The sequence below is a fragment of the Equus asinus genome, chromosome X, assembly GCF_041296235.1.
Source record: "Equus asinus isolate D_3611 breed Donkey chromosome X, EquAss-T2T_v2, whole genome shotgun sequence".
Classification (NCBI taxonomy): Eukaryota; Metazoa; Chordata; class Mammalia; order Perissodactyla; family Equidae; genus Equus; species Equus asinus.
In genome coordinates this window covers 58,817,419-58,840,870 of record NC_091820.1, presented here as the reverse complement: position 1 = coordinate 58,840,870, position 23,452 = coordinate 58,817,419, and the positions used below count along the sequence as shown (strand labels likewise).

At 36.5% G+C, this 23,452-nt stretch overlaps 1 protein-coding gene across 1 annotated transcript in view; it reads right to left on the bottom strand.

The window, feature by feature from the left end:
* The window catches only part of CHIC1 (cysteine rich hydrophobic domain 1), a 54,920-nt gene that overhangs the window by 7,089 nt on the left and 24,379 nt on the right, over nt 1-23,452 (bottom strand). Inside the window, exons 4-5 of the mRNA XM_014832021.3 lie at nt 794-850; nt 473-532 (exon numbers count right to left, since the gene is read on the bottom strand). Coding sequence (XP_014687507.1) covers nt 473-532; nt 794-850 — 117 coding nt within the window. The remainder of the gene's footprint in view (nt 1-472; nt 533-793; nt 851-23,452) is intronic.

The following is a 23,452-nucleotide window of genomic DNA, read 5'->3' as shown; positions in this document are numbered from 1 at the left end:
ATAGCTTTCAGTAAAAAAATATTGGAAGCTACAGTATTTTCACTGAAAATTAAATGTCAGCTAAGGAAAAAAAAAGCAATAAGTATGAATCTGGAATTCAGAAGTCAATTCCTATTTTATGCAAATTTTGACAAGATTACATTTAGAAATAGTTTCGTGCAACAGCAGTTGTACCCGTCGCCAGATGCAATGGTTTGCACCTACATTAAAAGAAGATCAAGGCTGTGCAATGTTTTCATTTGAGCACACTAGCTGAGATTTTTCTAAGATGTAAATATTGCTAGCTTTCAAGATATTTTGTGCTGGCTACAAATCTAAAGAAGGTGGGAGGAAACCTCTATGTTCCAACTTACAAAAGTTCAGGGTGAGGAGAAAAAAGGTAGAAGGAAGATCTGACAAATGATAAACATAGTAAACCGTAACATTTAGGATGGAATCCAAAAAATGTAATTGAAAACGACTGCATACTTACATACTCCATCATATTGCTAGTTTCGCATTTCCTTTTAGTCAACTTCCAGTGCAAAGCAAGCTAAGAAAGTAGAGTTTGTTAAGAATTTTGATATCAATTTATACTAATTATTATTGATATATTTGAATAAATCACTGAAAACAATTCAGAAATAAGTGTAAGATATAAAACATAGCATTTAAAAATACCTTGTAAAGAATATACATTAAAAATTGAGTATTATTTCTCTAATCTATTCTTTGTGGCCTGAAAAATTCTCATTCTTTCAATTTAATAATGCAAATATATAAATGGGGCACTTATTTGCTTCAACTTTCTTACCTTGTGATATAATCTGTTATTTTCCCATTCTAATAACTTCTGAATTGATCTTCTGGTCTAAGAGAAAGAAGACTTTGTTACAAGATGAATTGAAGAGCTTTGTAAACTATCTGTATCTATATTTTTCTGCTTACTCATAAAATTCCATTATTTTCTCCTCTTGTTTTTCTATTAGAAATCAGAAAAAAAGAATGTAACTGACAGAAACTGCTAAAAGAGGAGCAATATTTTGGATGATTATTATACTGTTATAATAAGCACCCCCCATGTACCGATTCACACATATATGGGATTTTAATATATGCTTTTCAAAATGAAATATATATAAACTACTCTGTAAATATATATAAACTACTCTGTGTTGTGAGTCCATTCACTGGAGTATTGTGAAAACATTACCAATACTGCTAGTAGTTCCTTTATGGACCTAATCTACATTTTCATTTACCTTTTCACAGGGTTACTTTTTCAATATACACATAATATGCCAAACTAATAGGATTCCTCATAGAAAGTTTTCCTATCAGAGTTCCTAGCACAATGCCTGCCATATAGTAGTCAGTCAAGGTCTATAGGCTGAATAAAGCAAGCCAACATATATCAGAATTTCCACTGAAAAGAATATGTTAAAAACAGTCAGTCATAAAACTTGTATTTAGAGGAAAAAATATAAACCAGAGAAGCAATACTGTAGTAAATAGGGGGACAGAGGCTGAGTTTCTCCATTTGGAGTGCATGTATTTTGTAGAGAGTAAGAAAAGTTTGCAAAACCTTCAAAAACATTAAAATAAAAGATTATTAGGCATTTTTAATTCTTATTGGAAAAGTTTAATAAGGTTTCTGATTTTAAAAAAGGCTAGTAGGCATGGTTAAATTTTACAACTACTCCTAAAATTAAATGATTTGCAAAATCAGACTATATCTGAAATGATTTCCAAAGCACCAACATAAAAAATCTATTCTACCTGTTCAACTATGTAAGATAACAATCAATGGCAATTATATTCAGTTCATTTACAGTGGGCCAGATCAGCGACAATGCCAGCAAGAGAATAGCGGGGTCATTGTACTTGATGAAATCTCTCTAAACAAAATCAGATGGGTAACAAATAAAGAGACTGAATTAGTAATCATAAATCATTCCCCAAAGAAAAACTCAGACTCAGATGGCTTTAATGATGAATTCTACCAAACAGTTAAAGAAAAAATAATACCATGAATATAAACACAAAATTCTCAACAAAATACTAAGCAAACTGAATCTAGCAACATATGAAAAAGATTATACATCATTATCAAGTGGAGTTTATCCCAAGAACACAAAAATAAATTGACGTAATACATTATATTAATAGAAGAAAGAACAAAATCCACATGATCGTCTTTATAGGTTTAGAAAAAACATTGGAGAAAATCCAATATGCATTCACGATAAAAATCCTAAGAAAACTAGGAATAAAAGGAAAGTTCCTCAACCTGATAAAGGGCATCAATGAAAAACCTACAGCTAACATCATACTTAATGGAGACTAAATGTTTTCCTCTTGAGATTAGGAACAAGACAAGGATGTCTCTTCCCATTACTTTTATTCAACATTGTATTAAAAGTTATAGCCAGGGCAATTAGACAAAAGTAAAAGGCATCCAGATTGGAAAAGAAAAAGTGAAACTGGGTTCATTTGCAGGCAACGTGATCTTGCGTAGAGAAAACCCTAAAGAATTCACTAAAACACTACTAGAACAAATAAATTCAGCAAGTCTGCAGGAAACAAGATTGTGGTAGGTAGAATTCTGGCCCCCATGATCTTCACTCTCTGGAGTTACAGCTGTGAATATGTTACATTACATTGCAAAAGAGATGTTACAGATGTAATTAAAGTTATTAATCATTTGGCTTTAAAATAGGGAGATTATCCTGGATTACTTTGGTGGACCCAACGTAATTCCATCAACCTTTAAAAGCAGAGAGCTTTTACTGGCTGATGGAAGGATAAGTAGAGGAGTTTGAAGCACAAGAAGGACTCAAACCACCATTGCTGGCTTTAAGACGGAAAGGGCCACATAGAAAGGATAAGAAAGAAATTATTTCTGCCAAAACCTGAATGTTCTTGGAAGTAAATTCTTTCCCAGAATCTCCAGAAAGAAATTCAGCCCTGCCAGCACCTTGATTTTGGCCTTGTGAGATCCTAATAAGAGAACCCAAGTGAGCCATGCTGTGCTCAAACCTCTGACTATGAAATAATAAAAGGTTTTTTTTAAGCCATTGTTTGTGGAAATTTGTGACACTAGGTAGAAAAGTAATACAAAGATCAACACATAAAAATCAATTGTATTTCTACAAACTAGTAATGAACAATCTGAAAATGAAAGTAAAAGACCAATTGCATTCACAATAGAATTAAGAATAAATTATTTAGGGGTAAATTTAACAAAAGAACTACAAGACTCATAAACTGAAAACTAAAAATCATTGCTAAAATAAATTAAAGAAGAGGTAAAAAAATGGAAAGATATCCCATGCTCATGAATCAGAAGACTCATGTAATGGCATTTACAACAAATGGTGCTTGGACAATTGGCTGTTCTAAAGAAAAACAATGAACTCAGACCCTTATCTCACATCATGCACAAAAATTAACTCAAAATGGATCAAAGACCTAATTGTAAGAGGTGAAACTTTAAAACAAGTAGAAGAAAACAAAGGAGTACATCCTTGTGATCTTGAGTTAGGCAAAGCCCTCTTAGATATGATACAAAAAGCATAAGCAAGAAAACTTTAAGTGATAAATTTGACTTAATCAAAATTTAAAAACTTTTGTTTGTCAAAGATAACATCAAGAAAGTGAGAGCCCTTTCAGAATGGCCATGTAAGGACCTTAGGGAAATCTCTTCCCTGGAGTGACAACTATTAAGCTAATCGGTATTAGCAAGGACAAACATTCAAATGTTCCAGAGATTGATCAAAGGGCTTACAACATATTAAGAAGTATTTATTCAACAAAATTTATGGAAAATAGGTAAGAACAGTGGGAGGTCTTGGTGTTGGAGCTAGGAACTACACCCGTATCTCCACTGCTCTGCCTTGTCAAAGAACTGTTTTAGCAAGCTTGGGAGCTGATTGGCAGGCAGTTCCCTGATCTCCCAGCTCTCTGGAGTGGAATAGCTCTTCTGGGTAGTTTCGGCAGATGGTGAAAATAGGTAGATTCTATTTTCCATAGCTCTGTGTGGCAGAAGGTCTATATCAAGTGGGTAGTGGCAGCAGGGCAGCACCCATTTCCCTATCCCCAATTTCTCCAATATAGGCAGGACAGTTGGTGAAAAGTGCAGTCCCCCTTTCTGGTACACATCTGTGTGGTGGGAGAGCTGATAAACTTGCTTGACAACTAAGTGGCAGTTCCCATCTTCCCAGCTTCCTAGGGCAGACATATTCTGGGTAGATCTGACAGATGGTGAATGTTAGCCACCCTCCTGGCTCTGGGCTAAAAACAATCCCAGAGGTAACATCACATTAAATGGTGACAGACTGAAAACTTTTCCCCTAAGAGAGGAAGAAGACAATGATGCTCATGTTTGCCACTTCTATTCAATATATTACTGGAAATTCTAGACAGAGCAATTAGGCAAGAAAAGAAATAAAAGCATCCAAATCAGAAAGGAAGAAGTAAAATTATGTCTGTTTGCAGGTGACATTACCCTATGTGTAGAAAATCCTAAAGAATCCACAAAAAATCTGTTAGAGCTGACAAACAAATTCAGTAACGTTTCAGGATACAAAATTAACATGTAAAACTCAGCTGTACTTCTATAAAATAACAGTAAACAATTCGAAAAAGAAATTAAGAAAGCAATTACATTTACAATAGCATCAAAAAGAATAAAATACTTAATAATAAACTAAAGCAAGGAGGCAAAAGTCTTGTATATAGAAAACTGCAAAACACTATTGGAAGAAATTAAAGACCTAAATAAACGCAAAGACATCCTGTATTCATGGATTGGAAAACAATATTGTTAAGATGACAGTATTATTCAAAATGATCTATAGATTCAATGCAATCCTTATCAGAATCTAAGTGACTCTTTTTGTAGAAATAGAAAAACCCATCTTAAAATTTGTATGGAATCTCAAGAGACCCCTATTAGCCAAAACAATCTTTCACATGAGGAACAAACATGAAAGACTCACATTTCCTATTTTTAAACTTACTACAAAGCAACAGGAGCCAAAAAAACATGGTACTGGCATAAAGACAGACATACAGACCAATGGAATAGAATATAGAACCCAAAATAAACACTCAAATATATGGTCAACTGATTTTTGACAAGAGTGCCAACTACTCAATGGGGAAAAAGGATAGACTTTTCAATAAACATTGCAAGTAAAACTGGATATCCATATGCAAAATAATTAAGTTGGATCCTAAACTTACACTATACAAAAAAATTAACTCAAAATGGATCAAAGAACTAAATTTAAGAGCAAAACTATAAAAGTCTTAGAGGAAAACATAGGAGACAATTTTCACGACACTGGATTTTGCAATGATTTCTTGGATATGACACTGAAAGCAAAGGCAGAAAAGGGGAAAATAGTTTAATTGCATTTTATCAAAATCAACAACTTTTATGCATCAAATGACACTATCAAGAGAGTGAAAAGACCACAAAATGAGATGAAATATTTGCAAACCATATATCTGATAAGGGATTAATGACCAGACCACATAAAAACTCCCATAACTCAGCAACAAATAAACAAACAGCCTAGTTAACAAAATGAGCAAAGTACCTAATATACAAATGGATAATAAGCAAATGTAAAAACACTCAACATCATTAATCATTAGGGAAATGGAAATCAAAACCACAATGAGATACTACTCCACACCCATTAGAGTGGCTATTATCAACAAAATAGAAAATAACGAATGTTGGTGAGGATCTGGAGAAACTGGAATCCTTGTACACCACTGATGAGAAAGTAAAATGGTGCAGCTTCAATGGAAGACAGTTTGGTGGTTCCTCAAAAAGCTAAACAATTACCATATGATCCAGGAATTCTACTGCTAGGTATATACCCAAAGGAACAAAAAGTAGGGACTTGAACAGACAGTATGGCAATGTTGAATGCAGTATTTAAATAGCCAAAATGTGGAAAGTACTCAGGTGTTCATCAGCAGCTGAGTGGATAAACAAAATGTGGTATATACATAGAATGGACTGTCATTCAGCAATAAAAAGGAATGAAGTTCTGAAACATGCTATGACATGAATGAACCTTTAAGACATTATGCTAAGTGAAATAAGCTAAGTGAAATAGTGCCAGGACAAATATGGAATTATTCTACTTATATGAAGTATCTAGGATAGGCAAATTTGTAGAGACAGAAAGTGGATTAGAGGTTACCAGGGTCCGAGGTGGGGGGAATGAGGAGTTACTACTTAATGGCTACAGAGTTTCTGTTGGGATAATGAAAAAGATTTGGAAACAGGTAGTGGTAATTATTACACAACGTTGTCAACGTAATTAATGCCACTGAATTGTACACTTAAAAATAGGTAAAATGGTAAATTTTACATTATGTTTATTTTATCACAATAAAAAAAAATCCAGTGACCAACTAGAAACCAAGAAAGGATGTTGTCAGGTGACTAAAAATTTAAGGAATTTCCATATGATAGCCTCCAATGAAAGAATTGAACTCTAAAAAATTAAAGGCTGATTGCAGATATCTTGTTATAGAGGTGCAGAATCCTGGAAAAGAAGAAAATATTAATTTGAAGTAACTTTAAATGTGCATAGCAAGGAGGACATATGCACCAAAAATTCAGATTCTCACAATAAAGGAATATAATATGTCATGTCATGACCAGAAATAAAAAAAGAATTAAAGGAAATTACGTCAATGTCTCATTAAACAGAGAATATCTACAAGGAGAGAGAAATTAGTAAAAAGAATCAAATGGAATTCTGGAGTTGAGGAGTACAATAACGGAACCAAACAATTCAGGATCAGGGTAAAAGAGTGGATTTGAGCTGGAATAATCATCAGTGAACTTTAAGATAGATCAAAAGATATTATGCAATCTCAAGAGCACAGAGAAAACAGAATAAAGGGAAATGAGTACAGCCTCAGAGAAATGTTAGACATCATTAAGTGCACCAACATACGTATATTCAGAGTACCAGGAAAAGAAAAGAGTATGAATAAAACAGAAGAAACATTTAATGAAATAATGGCTGAACACTTCCCAATTTAATCAAAAGTATTTATCTACACATCCAAGAAGCTCAAGTAACTCCAAGTAGAATAAACACAGGGAGATCCATAACAGACACATCACAGTAAAATGTTAAAAGCCACAGAATAGTAGAAAATCTTGAAAGCAGCAAGACAAAAATGACATCACTTATAAGGAAACTAGAATAAGATTAACAGCTGACTTCTCACTAGAAACAATGTAGGGCAGAAGACAGTGAGATAACAAATTGTAAGTGATGAAAGAAAAAAGACTGTCAACCATGAATCCTATATGCATCAAAATTAATTTTAAAAAATGAAGGTAATCCATTTAGGCATGGAAGGAGCTTGGAAGTTATCTCTCATGCCCACACATCATGATAAAAACCCTGAACAACCTTCCTCTTAGATTCATCAGAGAAGAGAGGTCATAGGACACACCAGTGCTTTCAAAATTGAAGAGAGAGACAGATGAACAAAAAGAAGCACAATTTACCAGCATAGAAATGCAGGAGAGGAAAACTCTGTGGGAATCAAGACTAGGGTAGCAGAACCCGAACTTTAAATGCTGAATTGCTGGAAGTTCAGTGGGGACAAGTTTGAGGGTTAAGAATTCTAAGGAGGCCCAGTCTTGGGGGAGAATCCCAAACTTTTATTAGTTTTATTACCAGGAGCCCAATCAGGTTCTCACAGAGATTGGAGAAAAAGCCCCTAATCCTTCTAGCAGGGGAAGGGATAGAGCAGTCACTTTTAAATACGCCCAAAACATTCTGTTCTTCTTAACAAAGCCTGCTCACAAGAGAAACTGCTGAAACAGATCATAACCTACTGGGGTTTTACAAGAGCCTAACCAATATTGGGGAAAGGAAATACACAACTCTAGCACCCTCTAGCCTTCCTGTCCTACCTAAAAGGGCAAATGAAACAAAATTGAGAAGCACTTGTGAAGGGCACAGCCCACAGGCACAGGCTCACTAAAAAACTTAGGCATAATCATAGCACTATAGAACACTTCCAGTACTCGAACACCTTACCACTACATCAAAAGGTTTCTGTATCATAATATGGGAATACCACTGAAAGGATTGTGCATCTCAGATGATATCTAAGAAGTCTCTAGGGAAATCCAAAGAAACTAGGCCAGACAAAAACAAGGACACTGGGCAAAGTTTAGCCTCCAACACCAACAGATACAGCAAACAGTAAACACTGCAAAGTCCTAGCCAGAAAAATATAAAATCTCACTTTAAAGATCTGTTTACCTCAGTTTCTTTCACCTAGTACATCACGTGTAGTTTTCAAACAAAAATTAGAAGTCACACCAAAAGACAAAAGAAAACAGTTTGAAAAGACAGAGTAATCATCAGAACCAGACTCAGAAATGACAGAGAGGTTCAAATTATCAGACTGAGAATATAAGTCAACTAAGATTAATATGCTATATGCTGTAACGCAAAAAGTGGACAACATCAAAGAACAGACGGATAATGTTAGCAGAGAGATGGAAATTGTGAGAAAAAATCAAAAGGAAATGGTAGAAAGCCAAAATACCATAACAGAAATGAAGAATGCCTTTGATGGGCTCATCAGCAGACTGGACGTGGCTGAGGAAAGCATCAGTAAAGATCGAAGACACATCAATAGAAACTTCCAAAACTAAAATAAAAGGAAAAAAAATGAATACCACAGAACTATGGGACAATTACAAAAAGAGAAATAGATACTTTAATAGAAATACCAGAAGGTAAAGACAGAAAGGAAGAGATGACACGAATACAAAGTTAATATACTGAAGTAATTTGGTTTCTTATATGAGCAATGAATAAATGAGATTTGAAATAAAAAATACAATACCATTTACATTCTCCTCACAAAAGTTGAAATACTCAGGAATAAATCTAATAAAATATATATAACATGTATATGAGGAAAACTATAAAACTCTAATGAAAGAAATCAAAGAATATCTAAATGAATGGAGAGAGAGTCCATGAACATGGATAGGAAGACTCAATATTGTCAAGATGTCACTTCTTCCTAACGCTCTATACAGTCAACACAATCTCAAACAAGATCCCAGAGTTACTTTGTAGATATTGACAAACTGATTCTAAAGTTTATGTGGAAATGCAAAATACCCAGAATAGCCAACATAATATTGAAGGCAAATGAAGTCAGAGGACTGACATTACCCAATCTCAAAACTTACTATAAAAACCATGAGGTCCAGAAGCAGTGAGATGACATATTTAAAGTATTGAAAGAAAAACTACCATCCAAGAATTCTATATTTGGCAAAACTATCAAAAAAAAAGGAGAAATTAAGACACTCCCAGATAAACAAGCACTGAGGGAGTTCATCACTATTAGAATTGCCTGTAAGAAACGCTAAAGAGAGTCCTTCAGCCTGCAAGGAAAGAACACTAGACAATAACTCAAGCCATATGATGAAATAAAGAACATGAGTAAAAGTAACTGCAAAAATAAGTATAAAAGCCAATATTGTTGCATTTTGTTTTTGAATGCCTCTTTTCTTCCTATATGATTTACAAGATAAATGCACAAAATGATACTTATAAATCTATGTTAATGGGCATACAATATATAAGATGAAATTTGTGATAAAAACATATATGGGGAGGTATGGAGATATATAAGAGGAAAGTTCGTATACTATTAAAGCTAAGGTGGTATTAATTCAAACTAGTGTGTTGTAAGTCTAAATGTTAATTATAATCTCCAGGGTAACAACTAAGAAAATAATTTAAAAATATACAAAAAGGAAATGAGAAGGTACATGGTACACCACAAAAATCAATTAAATATAAAATAAGGAAGTAATGGTGTAATTGAGTAAAAAAAGATATCACATAAGGAAAGCAAATAGCGAAATGGCAGAAGTCCTCCCCTATCTGTTATGGACTGAATTATGTTCCTCCCAAATTGCTTTAAATGTAAACAGATTAAACTCTTAATTAAAAGGCAGAGAATTGCAGAATGGATTAAAAAACATGATCCATTTATATGCTGTCTACATGAGACTCAATTTAGATTCAAAGACACAAATAGGTTGAAAGTGAGAGGATGGAAAAAGATATTTCATGTAAAGAGGAACCAAAAAAACAGCTGAGGTGGCTATAATAATATCAGACAAAATAGATTTTAAGTAAAAAAAAATGTTACCAGAGAAAAAGATGGACAGCGTATGTCTTAATATGCTCAGGCTGCCATAACAAAATACCATAGACTAGGCTTAAACAACAGACACCTATTTCTCACAGTTCTGAAGGATGGGAAGTCATAGATCAGAATGCCAGCATGATTGGTTGGGTTCTGGTGAGAGCCCTCTTTCTGGCTTGCAGATAGCTACCTTCTTGCTGTATCTTCACATGGTGGAGAAAGAGAGAGCAAGCTCTCTGTTCTTTTCTTATAAGGGCACTAATTTCATCATGAGGATCCCCCCCTCATGACTTCATCTAAACCTAATTAGCTCCCAAAGACCAAAATACCATCTATATCCAAATACCATCAGATTAGAGGGGAGGGCTTCGACATACGAATTTTGGGGGGATATAAACATTAATTCCATAACAGTATATATCGATAAAACATAAATAAATCAAGAAGAAATGACAATTATAAACATATACATAACTAACAACAGATCTGCAAAATACGTGAAGCAAAAACTGACAACAAAACCAAAGGGAGAAATATACAGTTCTATCTAACAGAGATTTCAACACCCACTGTCAATAATAGGTAGAACAACTAGGCAGAAGATCAATAAAGAAATACAGGACTTGGGGCTGGCCCCGTGGCCGAGTGGTTAAGTTCGCGCGCTCCGCTGCAGGCGGCCCAGTGTTTCGTTAGTTCGAATCCTGGGCGCGGACATGGCACTGCTCATCAGACCACGCTGAGGCAGCGTCCCACATGCCACAACTAGAAGAACCCACAACGAAGAATACACAACTATGTACCGGGGGGCTTTGGGGAGAAAAAGGAAAAAATAAAATCTTTAAAAAAAAAAAAAAAAAGAAATACAGGACTTGAAAAACACTATCAACCAAGTAGACCTAACAGACATATACAGAATACTCCACTCCATAACAATATAATTCAAATTCTTCTCAAGTGTATGTGGAATATTCTCCAGGATAGGCTATATGTTATGACACTGAACAAGTCTCAATAAATTAAAAAAAATTAAAATCATACAAAGTATCTTCTCTAATAACAACAGAATGAAACTAGAAATCATAAGAGAAGGAAAACAAAATCATATTCATGTTGCGAAACTGAAAGAATATTCCCTTCCCTCTGAACATCCCTCTCAATTTAGCAAATATTATAGCAAAAAAGGTAGAGGTTAAAAGTAATTTCAAATTTAAGGATAGTGGTGATATAAGAAATTTTTATATAGTGAAATATATGAGGAAACCATTCTGGTTTGAACTTGATTTGGCCTGAATTTATTTGAACCAAAGAAGCCTGATTTATGGCCTGTCAAACATACATTGTACATCTACTTTAATCATTACCCTAAAGTAAAGAATGTACTCTTTCAAGATACGGATTAATGCCTCCCTTCTTATGATGCCTGTACTCTTTGAAGATAAGTCTCTCTTCCCATGATGCCAGAGTCCTGTTGACTCACATCATATGTGCTAATCTGTAATGAACATTGCCTTGAGCCCTTGAAGGAAAGTACTCCTGTCATGCTTGATGTATGTATCTTTGTTTTGAAATGGTATATAACTGTGCTGAAAATCCTTCTTCTCCAGAGTGCTTTCTTCCCGTCTGAAGGCTGCAACTCCTAGGCTATGGTCCTCAGTTTGGCTCGAATAAAACTCTCTTCTCTTCTTTACTTAGAATGATTATTGATTATTTGTGTTGACATTTCTTGGTGTAGTCAGCAGGATTTCAGAGAAACCGACCTGAGACCAATTGGAGCCTACTTTGAACCAGCACGTGGTACCAGCACGGGCCCATTGTGCTCCCCCTGTCTCCACTGCACTCTTCTGATGTTTTGGTGGGTCCTCCTGAAATCCAGACCTCCTTACTCAAGTTGATGGTCCTGACTTTTATTCGAGCTGTTTTAGGTCTTGGGACATAATATCTTAAGGGTGTACTGGTACTTTTCCTAGGTAAGGGGAATCTAGGAGGAAATCTGGAGTGAACTGGGTTAGCTGATCCTTTTAATTTGGCTTTAAATTGGAAAACGTTTATGTTTATAAAGTCTGAACAAATGTTTGACAGCAAAATAAAAGGCTGAACTCGTTCAGCTCTGAAAAAAAGGGACACTTGCTCCCCCCAGCCACAAGGCATTCTCAAGTGACTGAGAACCTAGTGGAAGTGTCTTAGGTCAATCATCATGACGTGCAGTAGTCCCATAGGAAACTCTATTGTGATTGTTCACATTAAATAATTAATGGATCATTCAGAGACACACACCTAAGGATTGCTCATCCAGTGCTCTGAGACCCCCCGGCAGTTTTAGACTGCTGGAGGGAGAAACTGAGACATGATAAGAGAGTGTTCACAGCCTTTTAGGAAGTGACACTAACAAGTAGCATGGTTTTGACCCAATACACTGCCCTTAGGAATTGTTCAGAGTTTATATTAAAACAAAACTAAAAGAAAATGGGAAACCGTGCTTCGAAAGCTGATAAGCTCCCAGATGGACAGCCACTCACTGAAACTCTGGCTGGCTTTATATACAATACATACAGAGCCTTTACTAGCAAGTACTTAACAAAATGGGAGAATCTGACAAAAGACAGCTTAAGCCTTAGATGGCCAAAATGGAGAACAACTGGTCTAGAACAACCGTAAATGATCAGCCCCCTTCGGGAACTCTAGCTGGTTTTATATTTAAGAACTACAGTCCTTCCTCTTGTAAATTTTTGTCCCAGTCGACCAATAATACTGAAGGTGATTTAAAATTACAGTGGCCACTTTGGGGCTCATTTGAGCTTCCAAAAGTTGTCTTTTTGTGCAACAGATTTGAGACCCACAGAACAGACAGATTAAATGCAATCTTTAATCTCTAAAGAGTCAAGCACGCCACCTTCCAGCACAGTCTTAAAAACCATGGTCTCAGAAGCTGCAAATATTTATAAAGAATAGAAAAATCTTACTAAGCTTGTTTCACATCCTGAGAGCTTGGCTTGGTAACCATCATGTTGCACATCCCAAAACAGGGTTGGAGAGAAATGCGGCTGCACCCTTTTTGCAGTCAGATATGGCTAGACAGAAATCTAAGTTGAACTCGATTTGCAGCTAGGGTCCTACCAAACTGCTGCCTGCCTTAGGGGAGATACATTGGCCATTACAAGGAATGTTCCAATTAGATAAGATCATTTAAGAAATGCACTTAAGAGAAAAGGCTTCAAAATTCCAAAATAAGCTTATTGTGAAAGTTTTGCTTCAAAAAACTAATGAAAAATTAAGTTATAAGAGGTATCTAAAAGACTATATAAAAGTCTATTAAGTTATGGCTTTACAGACACCCCCATAATCTACCTTCAAAGGAGAGACTAATATGAGCCACTCCCAGAGTTAACAAGACTCTGAGAGATTTTCTGGAAACTGCTGTGTTATTCCCTTAAACAGTCAAGGGGAAAGTAAAATTAAAAATTAATGGAGTTGTTTAACACCGCCAAAAATATGTACTGTTTGTCCTGGCTGAAACCCGACAGATATTTGAAAGGATTTAGCAACTTATGACCAGAAATTTGACCAAATTGGAAGCTGATGTTCAGAGCCTGATAGGAATTTTTTTTATATATATGCCATCTTCCCTAAGATAATATAAAACTATGCATCCACAGGAAAAGAAGCAAATCAGGGATGATGAGGTTGGGCAAGTAGATCAACCTATGAAGTCATTTAAGTTACAACCCAATTTCTGAGGAATTGAGAGCAATTATTCTTGTCTTACAAATCTTTGCAAAACTGGAAATGCAGCTCTAGAGGCAGTTCAGATTTTACCCATTCCCTTTCACCAATCCACAAAACTTCTCCTACTTATCTCAAAAAGCTTGTAACCTCTCTGGGAACTGTCATCTAGATCATCACCAATTCCTTAGCAGATAACCTTAGTTTATTCTATCTGCCAGAAACACAGATTGGATCCAATTACTCCTTCAGAAATTAGTGAGTTTTGTATTGTACCTGATTCATGGCAAAAAGTTAATGAAAACTATTTAAGATCTCTGCTTATGTCTGTCTATGTATCTATGTATCTCTATATATGTGATATTTTTCTACCTCTGGATGGTATAATTTCTGAAAGAGTTCTATTTAATTGGCTTGAAGTAAGAACTCATATAAATTATTTCTAAATGTAATAAAAACTAACCCAAATGTTTTTCAAGTTAACGTGATATAAAATAATCTTTGGTAAATGAAAGCTTAAGTTTGTTGGTTTGATTGAAATAAGCATGTTTTCAGTTATCAGCATTGGATAGGATGCAGACACGTTATCTCTGTCACAAAATTTGTCAGCAAAAATAACTTAGAATGATGGCTGATTTTGTCTAATGTCTCATGAAATTTTTGTAGGTAATCTAAACATTACTGGGAACCAGTAAACTAAATAGATGTAACAAAAATAAGTTTTTTGGGGAATTTTTTAACAATAATTATGTGTTACGGTATATGTACTTAAAAATAACTGTAAAACCTTTTGAGGGGCTGGCCTCATGGCTGAGTCATTAAGTTCGTGTGCTCTACTTTGGTGGCCCAGGGCTTCACCAGTTTGGATGCTGGGCACAGACCTAGCACTGCTCATGAAGCCGTGTTGAGGCAGTGTACCACACAGGTCAACTAGAAGGACCCACAACTAGAATATACAACTATGTACTTATGGGCTATGGGGAGAAGGAAAAAAAAGAGGAAGATTGGCAACAGATGTTAGGTCACGGCCAATCTTGAAAAAAAATCTTTTGGGGCTGGCCAGGTGGCGCAGCAGTTAAGTTCGCACGTTCTGCTTCGCAGCGGCCCGGGGTTTGCCAGTTTGGATCCTGGGTGCAGACATGGCACCACTTGGCACGCCATGCTGTGGTAGGTGTCCCACATATAAAGCAGAGGAAGATGGACATGGATGTTCGCACAGGGCCAGGCTTCCTCAGCAAAAAAGAGGAGGACTGGCAGTAGTTAGCTCAGGGCTAATCTTCCTCCAAAAAAAAAAAAATCTTTTGATTACTTAAAACCTTAGAGTTTTTCTAAATTAACTTAAATGATAGAAATTTATTGAGCATTGGATCTTGTCAAGATGGTGGTGTGAGCAGATGTTGAACTCATCTCCTCCCACAAACACAACCAAGTTATAACAATTTTTGGAAAAATTACCCGGGATTGAAAACTGAAAACTGGATAAAAAGAAGCCCCACAACAAGGGACAGTCCTGACGAAGGCAGAAGAGGCAGTAATTCCTGCTAGAGAGGAAAAAAGCCACCTTTGGGAGCAGCGGAGCTTCTCAGCTGGCCAGGCGGGAGGTACCTTAAGGTATGCAGCCCTCCCTGGAGGAGTGAGGTCTGGAGTGGGGGCAATATTGCTATAAGCATCCTTCAGACTCAGCCCAGCTGAGACGGAGGTCTTACTGTCTGGCTGTGCTGGCTACTGACTGCAGCAGGGACACCCCCAGAAAAGCTACTGGCTGAAAGCCGAAAAGACCAGGGTCTTAAAGGGCCCATGCACAAACTCACTCATTGCAGCAACATAAAATCACCAGAGAGAAGGCTGACAGTCCTTTGGTGAAATGAGACTCACCTGGAGGGCTCTGGGGGCAACTTGGTGAGAGGAGGGACCTCTCCAGAGACTGAGACATTGGCGGGGGCCATTGTTCTGAGCTGGTCCAGGCATGCTGACCTGGATCCTGGTGGGTGCCATTGAGGTTCAAACCTTGGTCTGTTAGCCCAGGGGTCTGCCACACCCACTAGGGCACAGATTTAATCCAGTTCAGCCAGGGCAGGCAACTTGCCCTAGGGACAGGCCCCACCTAACAGCAAGCCCTCAGGCTACTTTTCAGCCTGCACTGACTGGGTGCCTTGATCCTCTACAGGCAGGCAAGGGTGTCTGCCTCTGTGGGGCAGGGCCTGTGTGAGGACCAGGTGAACAGTGGGGAGCACTGGTGGAGAGGGGGGGCCCTGCAGTGTGGTGCTGGGGTACACTCCAGGGGGTTGAGAAGTGTGCACGACCAAGACTGTGTTGATGGTGTATGTGGTCCTGTGGGGGGTGAGGCTTATCAGCAGCAGAAGACCTGTGCTTCACAAACAGCCATAAAAAGGATCTGCCCCACCTTCCAAAGCCTGAAACAACTGAGTGCCCCCGTGCCTAGGGCCAGCCCCACTCAGCTGCACTCCTAAGAGAACTGACAACAGCCTTGTAGGCCTGAGGCCTATCACAACTGTAAGCTAAGCCCCTGAGCCTAGCATCCAGCTACACTGGGTACCAACCCAATTAAGAGGAAAACTGCAATAGGAGTGTACTGATAGACTTTGTAGCAAACAGTGCTGAGGCTCCCAAAACCGGATTTACAAACAGCTGGCCAGGGAAGGAAAGATTAGACTCCCTGGGTACCTGCAGTGGGAGCAACCCTGCCACAGCAGAAGGACACAAGTAGCCCACAAAGGGGTCACTCCTGGTTCTTATGGACTGGTGACAAGAAGAAAGCACACAGCTGGGCCTCATAAGGTATCTCATACAGAAGGCCACTTCTCCAAGATCAGGAGACATAGCCAACTCACCTAATACATAGAAATAAGCACAGAGAAAGAGGCATAATGAGGAGGCAAAGGAATACTTTCCAAGCAAGGGAACAGTACAAAACCCCAGAGAAAGGACTAAATGAAACAGAAACTAGTGACCTACTTGACAAAGAGTTCAAACAAAATATCATGAGGATGCTCATAGACATGGGGAGAAGAATGGATGAACACAGTGAGCATATCAGCAAAGAACTGGAAGATATAAAAAAAGCAATCAGAAATGAAGAATACAATACTGGAAATGAGAAATTTACTAGAGGGACTCAACAACAGAGTAGAAGAAGCAAAAGAATGGATCAGCGAGCTAGAGGAAAGACTAGAGGAAATCACCCAAGCAGAACAGAAAAGAGAAAAACGAATTAGACAGAATGAGAACAGTGTAAGGGAACTATGGGACTATCAAACATGTTAACATTCGGATTATAGGGGTCCCAGAAGGAGAAGAGGGAGACAAAGGGGCAGAAAATTTATGTGTAGAAATAATAGACGAAAATTTTCCTAAACTGAGGAAGGAAACAGACATCCAAGTTCAGGAAGCACAGAGAGCTCCAAACAAGATAAGCCCAGAGAGGCCCACATCAAGACATACTATAATTAAAATGTCCAAAATTAAAGACAAAGAGAGAATCCTAAAAGCAGCAAGAGAAAGGCCACAAGTGACATATAAAGGGAAGCCCATGAGGCTATCAGCAGACTTCTCAGCTGAGACCCTACAGGGGAGAAGAGAATGGCATGGCATATTTAAAGTGCTAAAAGGAAGAAACCTACAGCCAAGAATACTCTATCCATCAAGGTTGTCATTCAGAATGGAAGGAAAGATAAAGTGCTTCCCAGAGAAGCAAAAATTAAAGGAATTTATCACCAAGAAACCAGTTCAGCAAAAAATGCTGAAGGGACTTATTTAAGTGGGAAAGCAATGACCACAAATAGAGATTAAAAAAAATTATCAAAAAAACCAAAACAACAACAAAAAACCAGGCAATAAAATCACTTGTAAGGTAAAAATATAGTAAAGGCAGCAGATCAACTACCTGTGAAGATAATATGAAGGTTAAAAGACAAATGTACTAAAATTACCTGTTACAATGATAAGAGGGTAATGGATAGACACACACTAGAGACTATATATGATTTGAAAATCACATAATGTGGGAAGAGGGGAGTGAAAAAGTAGAGCTTTTAGAAAATGGTTAAGCTAAAGAGTCTATCTACTCAATATAGACTGTTATATGCATAGTATATTAAATAGTATCCACATGGTAATCACAAATCAAAACTGGTAACAAGCAAGAAAAAAAGTAAGACAAACGAAATCAAACAAATTAATAAACATAGCCATAAAACCACAAGGGAAGAGAGCAAGAGAAAAAGAAAGGAACAGAGAAGAACTACTAAAACACTCAGAAAAAAAAGGTGACAAAATGGCAATAAATACATATTTATCAATAGCTACTTTAAATGTCAATGGACTAAATGCTCCAATGAAATGCCCTAGGGTGGCCAATTGGATAAAAAAATAAGACCCATGTATATGCTGCATACAAGAGACACACTTCAGACCTACAGACACTCACAAACTGAAAGTGAAAGGATGGAAAAAGATATTCCATGCAAATGGCAAAGAAAAGAAAGCAGGGGTAGCAATACTTACATCAGACAAAATAGACTTTAAAACAAAAACTGTAACAAGAGACAAAGACGGGCACTAGATAATGATAAAGGGAACAATCCAACAAGAAAATATAACACTTGTAAATATCTATGCACCCAACACAGGAGAACCTAAATGTATAAAGCAATTATTAACAGACATAAGAGGAGAAATAGACAGGAACACAATAATAGTAGGGGACTTTAACACTCCACTTACACCAATGGATAGATCATCCAATCAGAAGATCAATAAGGAAACACTGGCCTTAAGGGACACATTAGACCAGATGGACTTTGTAGATATATACAGAACATTCCATCCAAAAACCACAGAATACACATTCTTTTCAAATGCCCATGGAACATTCTCCAGGATTGATCACATATTAGGCCACAAAACAAGTCTCAATAAATTTAAGAAGAGCGAAATAATATCATGCATCTTTTCTGACCACAAAGGTATGAAACTAGAAATCAACTACAGGAAGAAAACCAGAAAAGCCACAAAAAAGTGGAGATTAAACAAAATGCTACTGAACAATGATTGGGTCAATGAAGAAATCAAACAAGAAATCAAAAAATTCCTGGAGACAAATGAAAATGAAAACACAACATGCCAAAATCTGTGGGATACAGCAAAAACGGTTCTAAGAAGGAAATTTATAGCAAATTCAGGCCTACCTCAACAAAGAAGAAAACTCCCAAATAGACAATCTAAAAGTGCATCTAAAGGTACTGGAAAAAGAACAATAAACAAAGCCCAAAATCAGCAGAAGGAAGGAAATAATAAAAATCAGAGCAGAAATAAATGAAATAGAGACTTAAAAAATAGAACAAATTAATGAAATCAAGAGCTCGTTCTTTGAAAAGATAAACAAAATTGACAAACCCTTAGCTAGACTCACCAAGACAAAAAGAGAGAAGGCTCAAATAAATAAAATCAGAAATGAACGGGGAGAGACTACAACGGACACCTCAAAAATACAAAAGATAATAAGAGAATACTACGAAAAGCTATACGCCAACAAATTGGATAATCTAGGAGAAATGGAGAGATTCTTAGAAACATATAAGCTTTCAAAACTGGACCAAGAAGAAGTAGAAAATTTGAATAGAATTATCACCAGTAAGGAGAACGAAACAGCAATCAAAAACCAAAAAATAAAAGTACAGGACCAGATGGCTTCCCTGGGGAATTCTACTAAACATTCAAAGAAGACTTAATACCTATCCTTCTCAAACTCTGCCAAAAAATTGAAGAGGAGGGGAGGCTTCCTAACTCATTCTATGAAGCCAACATTATCCTGATACCGAAACCAGACAAGGACAACACAAAAAAAGAAAATTACAGGCCAATATCACTGATGAACATCGATGCAAAAATCCTCAACAAAATACTAGCAAATCGAATACAACAATACATTAAAAAGATCATACATCATGATCAAGTGGGTTTCATTCCAGGGATGCAGGGATGGTTCAACATCCACAAATCTATCAACGTGATAGACAACATTGACAAAATGAAGAAAAAAATCACATGATCATCTCAATAGATGCAGAGAAAGCATTTGACAAGATACAGCATCCATTTATGTAAAAACTCTAAATAAAACGGGTATAGTAGGAAAATACCTCCACATAATAAAGGACATATATGACAAACCCACAGCAAATATCATTCTCAATGGAGAAAAACTGAAAGCTATCCCTCTAAGAACCGGAAGCAGACAAGGATGCCCACTGTCACCACTCTTATTTAACATGGCATTGGAAGTCCTAGCCAGAGCAATCAGGCAAGAAAAAGAAATAAAAGGGATCCACATGGGAAAAGAAGAAGTGAAACTGTCACTCTTTGCAGATGACATGATTTTCTATCTAGAAAACCCTAAAGATTCCACTAAAAAACTTTTAGAAACAATAACAGAATACAGTCAAATTGTGGGATACAAAATCAACGTGCAAAAATTGGTTGCATTTATGTACACTAACAACGAAGTAGCAGAAAGAGCAATTAAGAATACAACCCATTTACAATTGCAACAAAAAGAATAAAATACCTAGGAATAAACTTAACCAAAGAGGTGAAAGCTCTGTACACCGAAAACTATAAAACATTGTTGAAAGAAATTGAAGACACAAAGAAATGGAAAGATATTCCATGTTCTTGGATTGGAAGAATTAACATTGTTAAAATGACCATACTTCCTAAAGCAACCTATAGATTCAACGCAATCCCTATCAGAGTTCCAACAACATTTTTCACAGAAATAGAAAAAAAAATCCTAAAATTTATATGGAACAACAAAAGACCCTGAATAGCCAAAGGATTCCTGAGAAAAAAGAACAAAGCTGGAGGTATCACACTCCCTGATTTCAAAATATCCTACAAAGCCATAGTAACCAAAACAGCACGGTACTGGCACAAAAACAGACACACAGATCAATGGAACAGAATTGAGGGTATTATGCTGAGTGAAATAAGTCAGAGGGAGAAAGTAAAAAACTATATGATCTCACTCATATGTAGAAGATAAAAACAATGACAAACAAACACATAGCAATGGAGATTGGATTGGTGGTTACCATAGGTGAAGGGGGGAGGAAGGAGGGCAAAAGGGGTGATCAGGCTCACATGTGATGGGATGGACTATAATTAGTTTTTGGGTTGTGAACATGACAATCTGCACAGAATTCAAAATATATTATGGTGTACATCTGAAAATAAACAAAGAAATGAAAAAAAAATCACAGCATATCTCTACAACAAAAACAAAAAAAAATTTATTGAGCATCTAGGCCATTTGCACATAAGTAAAATATTAAAATTACTAAACATAGGTTTATCTACCTTTGGCCTCTTATTTCAGAGAACCTAGAAAAATACTTGGGGTTATTAATCAACATGTTTGTGTCATCCTGAGAAATTTTCTATGAGAAAGTACATGTTTCTAGACAGTATTTATAAGTCTACCAATCCACATGATGCCAATGTAAAAGAATAAGGGAAACATTTATGTACATATGGAAAGGAAGACATATGTTTTGAGTTTAAAGAAGGTATAAGGAATGGAACTATTTTTGTTGTTATGTTTGCTTAGCAAAGTAAATTGTCCTAAAGCACTAGGAAGGAGGGAAGGCATGGGACAAATTCTGAATGTAAAAAGAAAGTTACAGAAGGTTTGTGGAAGAGGAACCCTGAGGAAAGAGTTTTGTGCATGCACAAGTTGGCTAAGATTTACATGGGTTTAATTAAGCAAATGAGTTTTAATATCAAAAGTAAGCTGGTATAAAAATTAGAATTTGGTTTTCTCTCTCTCTCAAAAAGATAGTTTTCTTGGACTTTCAGTTTGCTCTTGATATAGATATTATGAAAGGTTTTTCTTTATCTTTGAGTAAGTTAACCTAAAAGCAAGGATTCTTTGTTTTCCAAATTTCCTATGTTCAAAAAACTGAGGTCTCTATCAAGAGAGCTAAGGTTTTTTTCTTTTTAACTGTTTAATTCTCTATGTTTTCCCCTAACATCTTCTGTTGTCACTTTCGTTCAATGGATAATTAAGTATTGTTTCATAGTGACCTATGATCCTATGTGATCAAGTGTTTTAAAACCTTTTGAGATTTTTGACAAACTTCCCCAAAATTCAAATACTAAATAAAGCCTTTCTTTTGACCTGAAAGTAACTTTGAGAATTTCCAGTAGGCCCCTGGGACATCTCCAAGAATTCATTCTCTTTTCCTATAGAGATTAAACTAATTAGACTTATTTGGTATGTTAAATTGCGTGGGAAACTGTGAAATAAATGATGATAAACCTTCTTAGGTTATATTGTGTGGGTAAACGTTAATAATGTAAGTGTTTTAAAATTATATAACATTCCTAAAGTTTCAATCTTTCCTTATTATCAGTCATAATGTTAGTTATTATCTTAAAATGTTATATGTCACAGAAATAACCAAATTTATTTGTCACTTGCCATTTTCAAGTCTTTTGTCATTTACAGAATGTAACTGTTTTACTCTAATGTTTTGCAAGTATGTTTATCTTCAGAGAGATCCATGGGAAGGACTCTGACACGTACTCCAGAATAGAGGTATCTGATGAAGTTTCAGATCATAAAACTGAACTGGATTTAAAGAAATCTTTTCTCTTAAGTTATAAAGAATTTGGTAAGATATACCTTTGTAAACAAAGATGAAACATTTACTTTTTCTCCCTACCTTATCCCTCCAGAATTCAGAAACTCTCAGTGAGTATTCTTATTTTTGCTTATATAAATAGTCAGGCCAAGTTTATAAGATAAACAAATTAGTGTTACTATGCTTATCTTTGGTAAAAAATGAGGGTACCTGTGGAGAGGAAATTATGTTGCATCCTTGTACCCACTGGATTCTAGTCCTGTTAACTGTCTTTGAGGTTTTGTTATACACCTATAGACTAGATTCCCCTGGCCTAAGGTATTGCCTTTGGTCTTGCTGACCACTTGCAGTGCCCTCTTTGGAACACATGAACTGACCCCACATGGGATGGTCACCGGCAGATCAGTGTCTGTTGGTACACAACTTTCTGCTGCTTCCTTGTTCTCTTATGCTAGTTGACCAGCTACTGTTAAGTCTCTAATGTCTTATACTCAAGCCTATCATCAACAGGATAAAGAAGCTTTCCTGGATTCCACTTTAAAGGATCCTGTTGGCCACATCCTAGAGCTTGGTAACTGGGCATTTTGGAAGCAACATCAGAAGACAGCCCTCGAGTCCCATTGGAAAGGATCTTACCAAGTGCTCCTAACCACTGACACTGCTGCAGAACTAGAAGGCATTTAACCTTAGAGATACATCTCACAGCTAAACAAGTCTCCACCTGACATCTGTTCCTGTACAAATGCTGGAGATCTCCAAATCAAACTGACTAGGAAGAGAAGCTGCCGACAACTGAGGCAGACAGCTCCTCTCAAGACTCAGGACAATGCCTGTATTCTTACTTTTCCTCC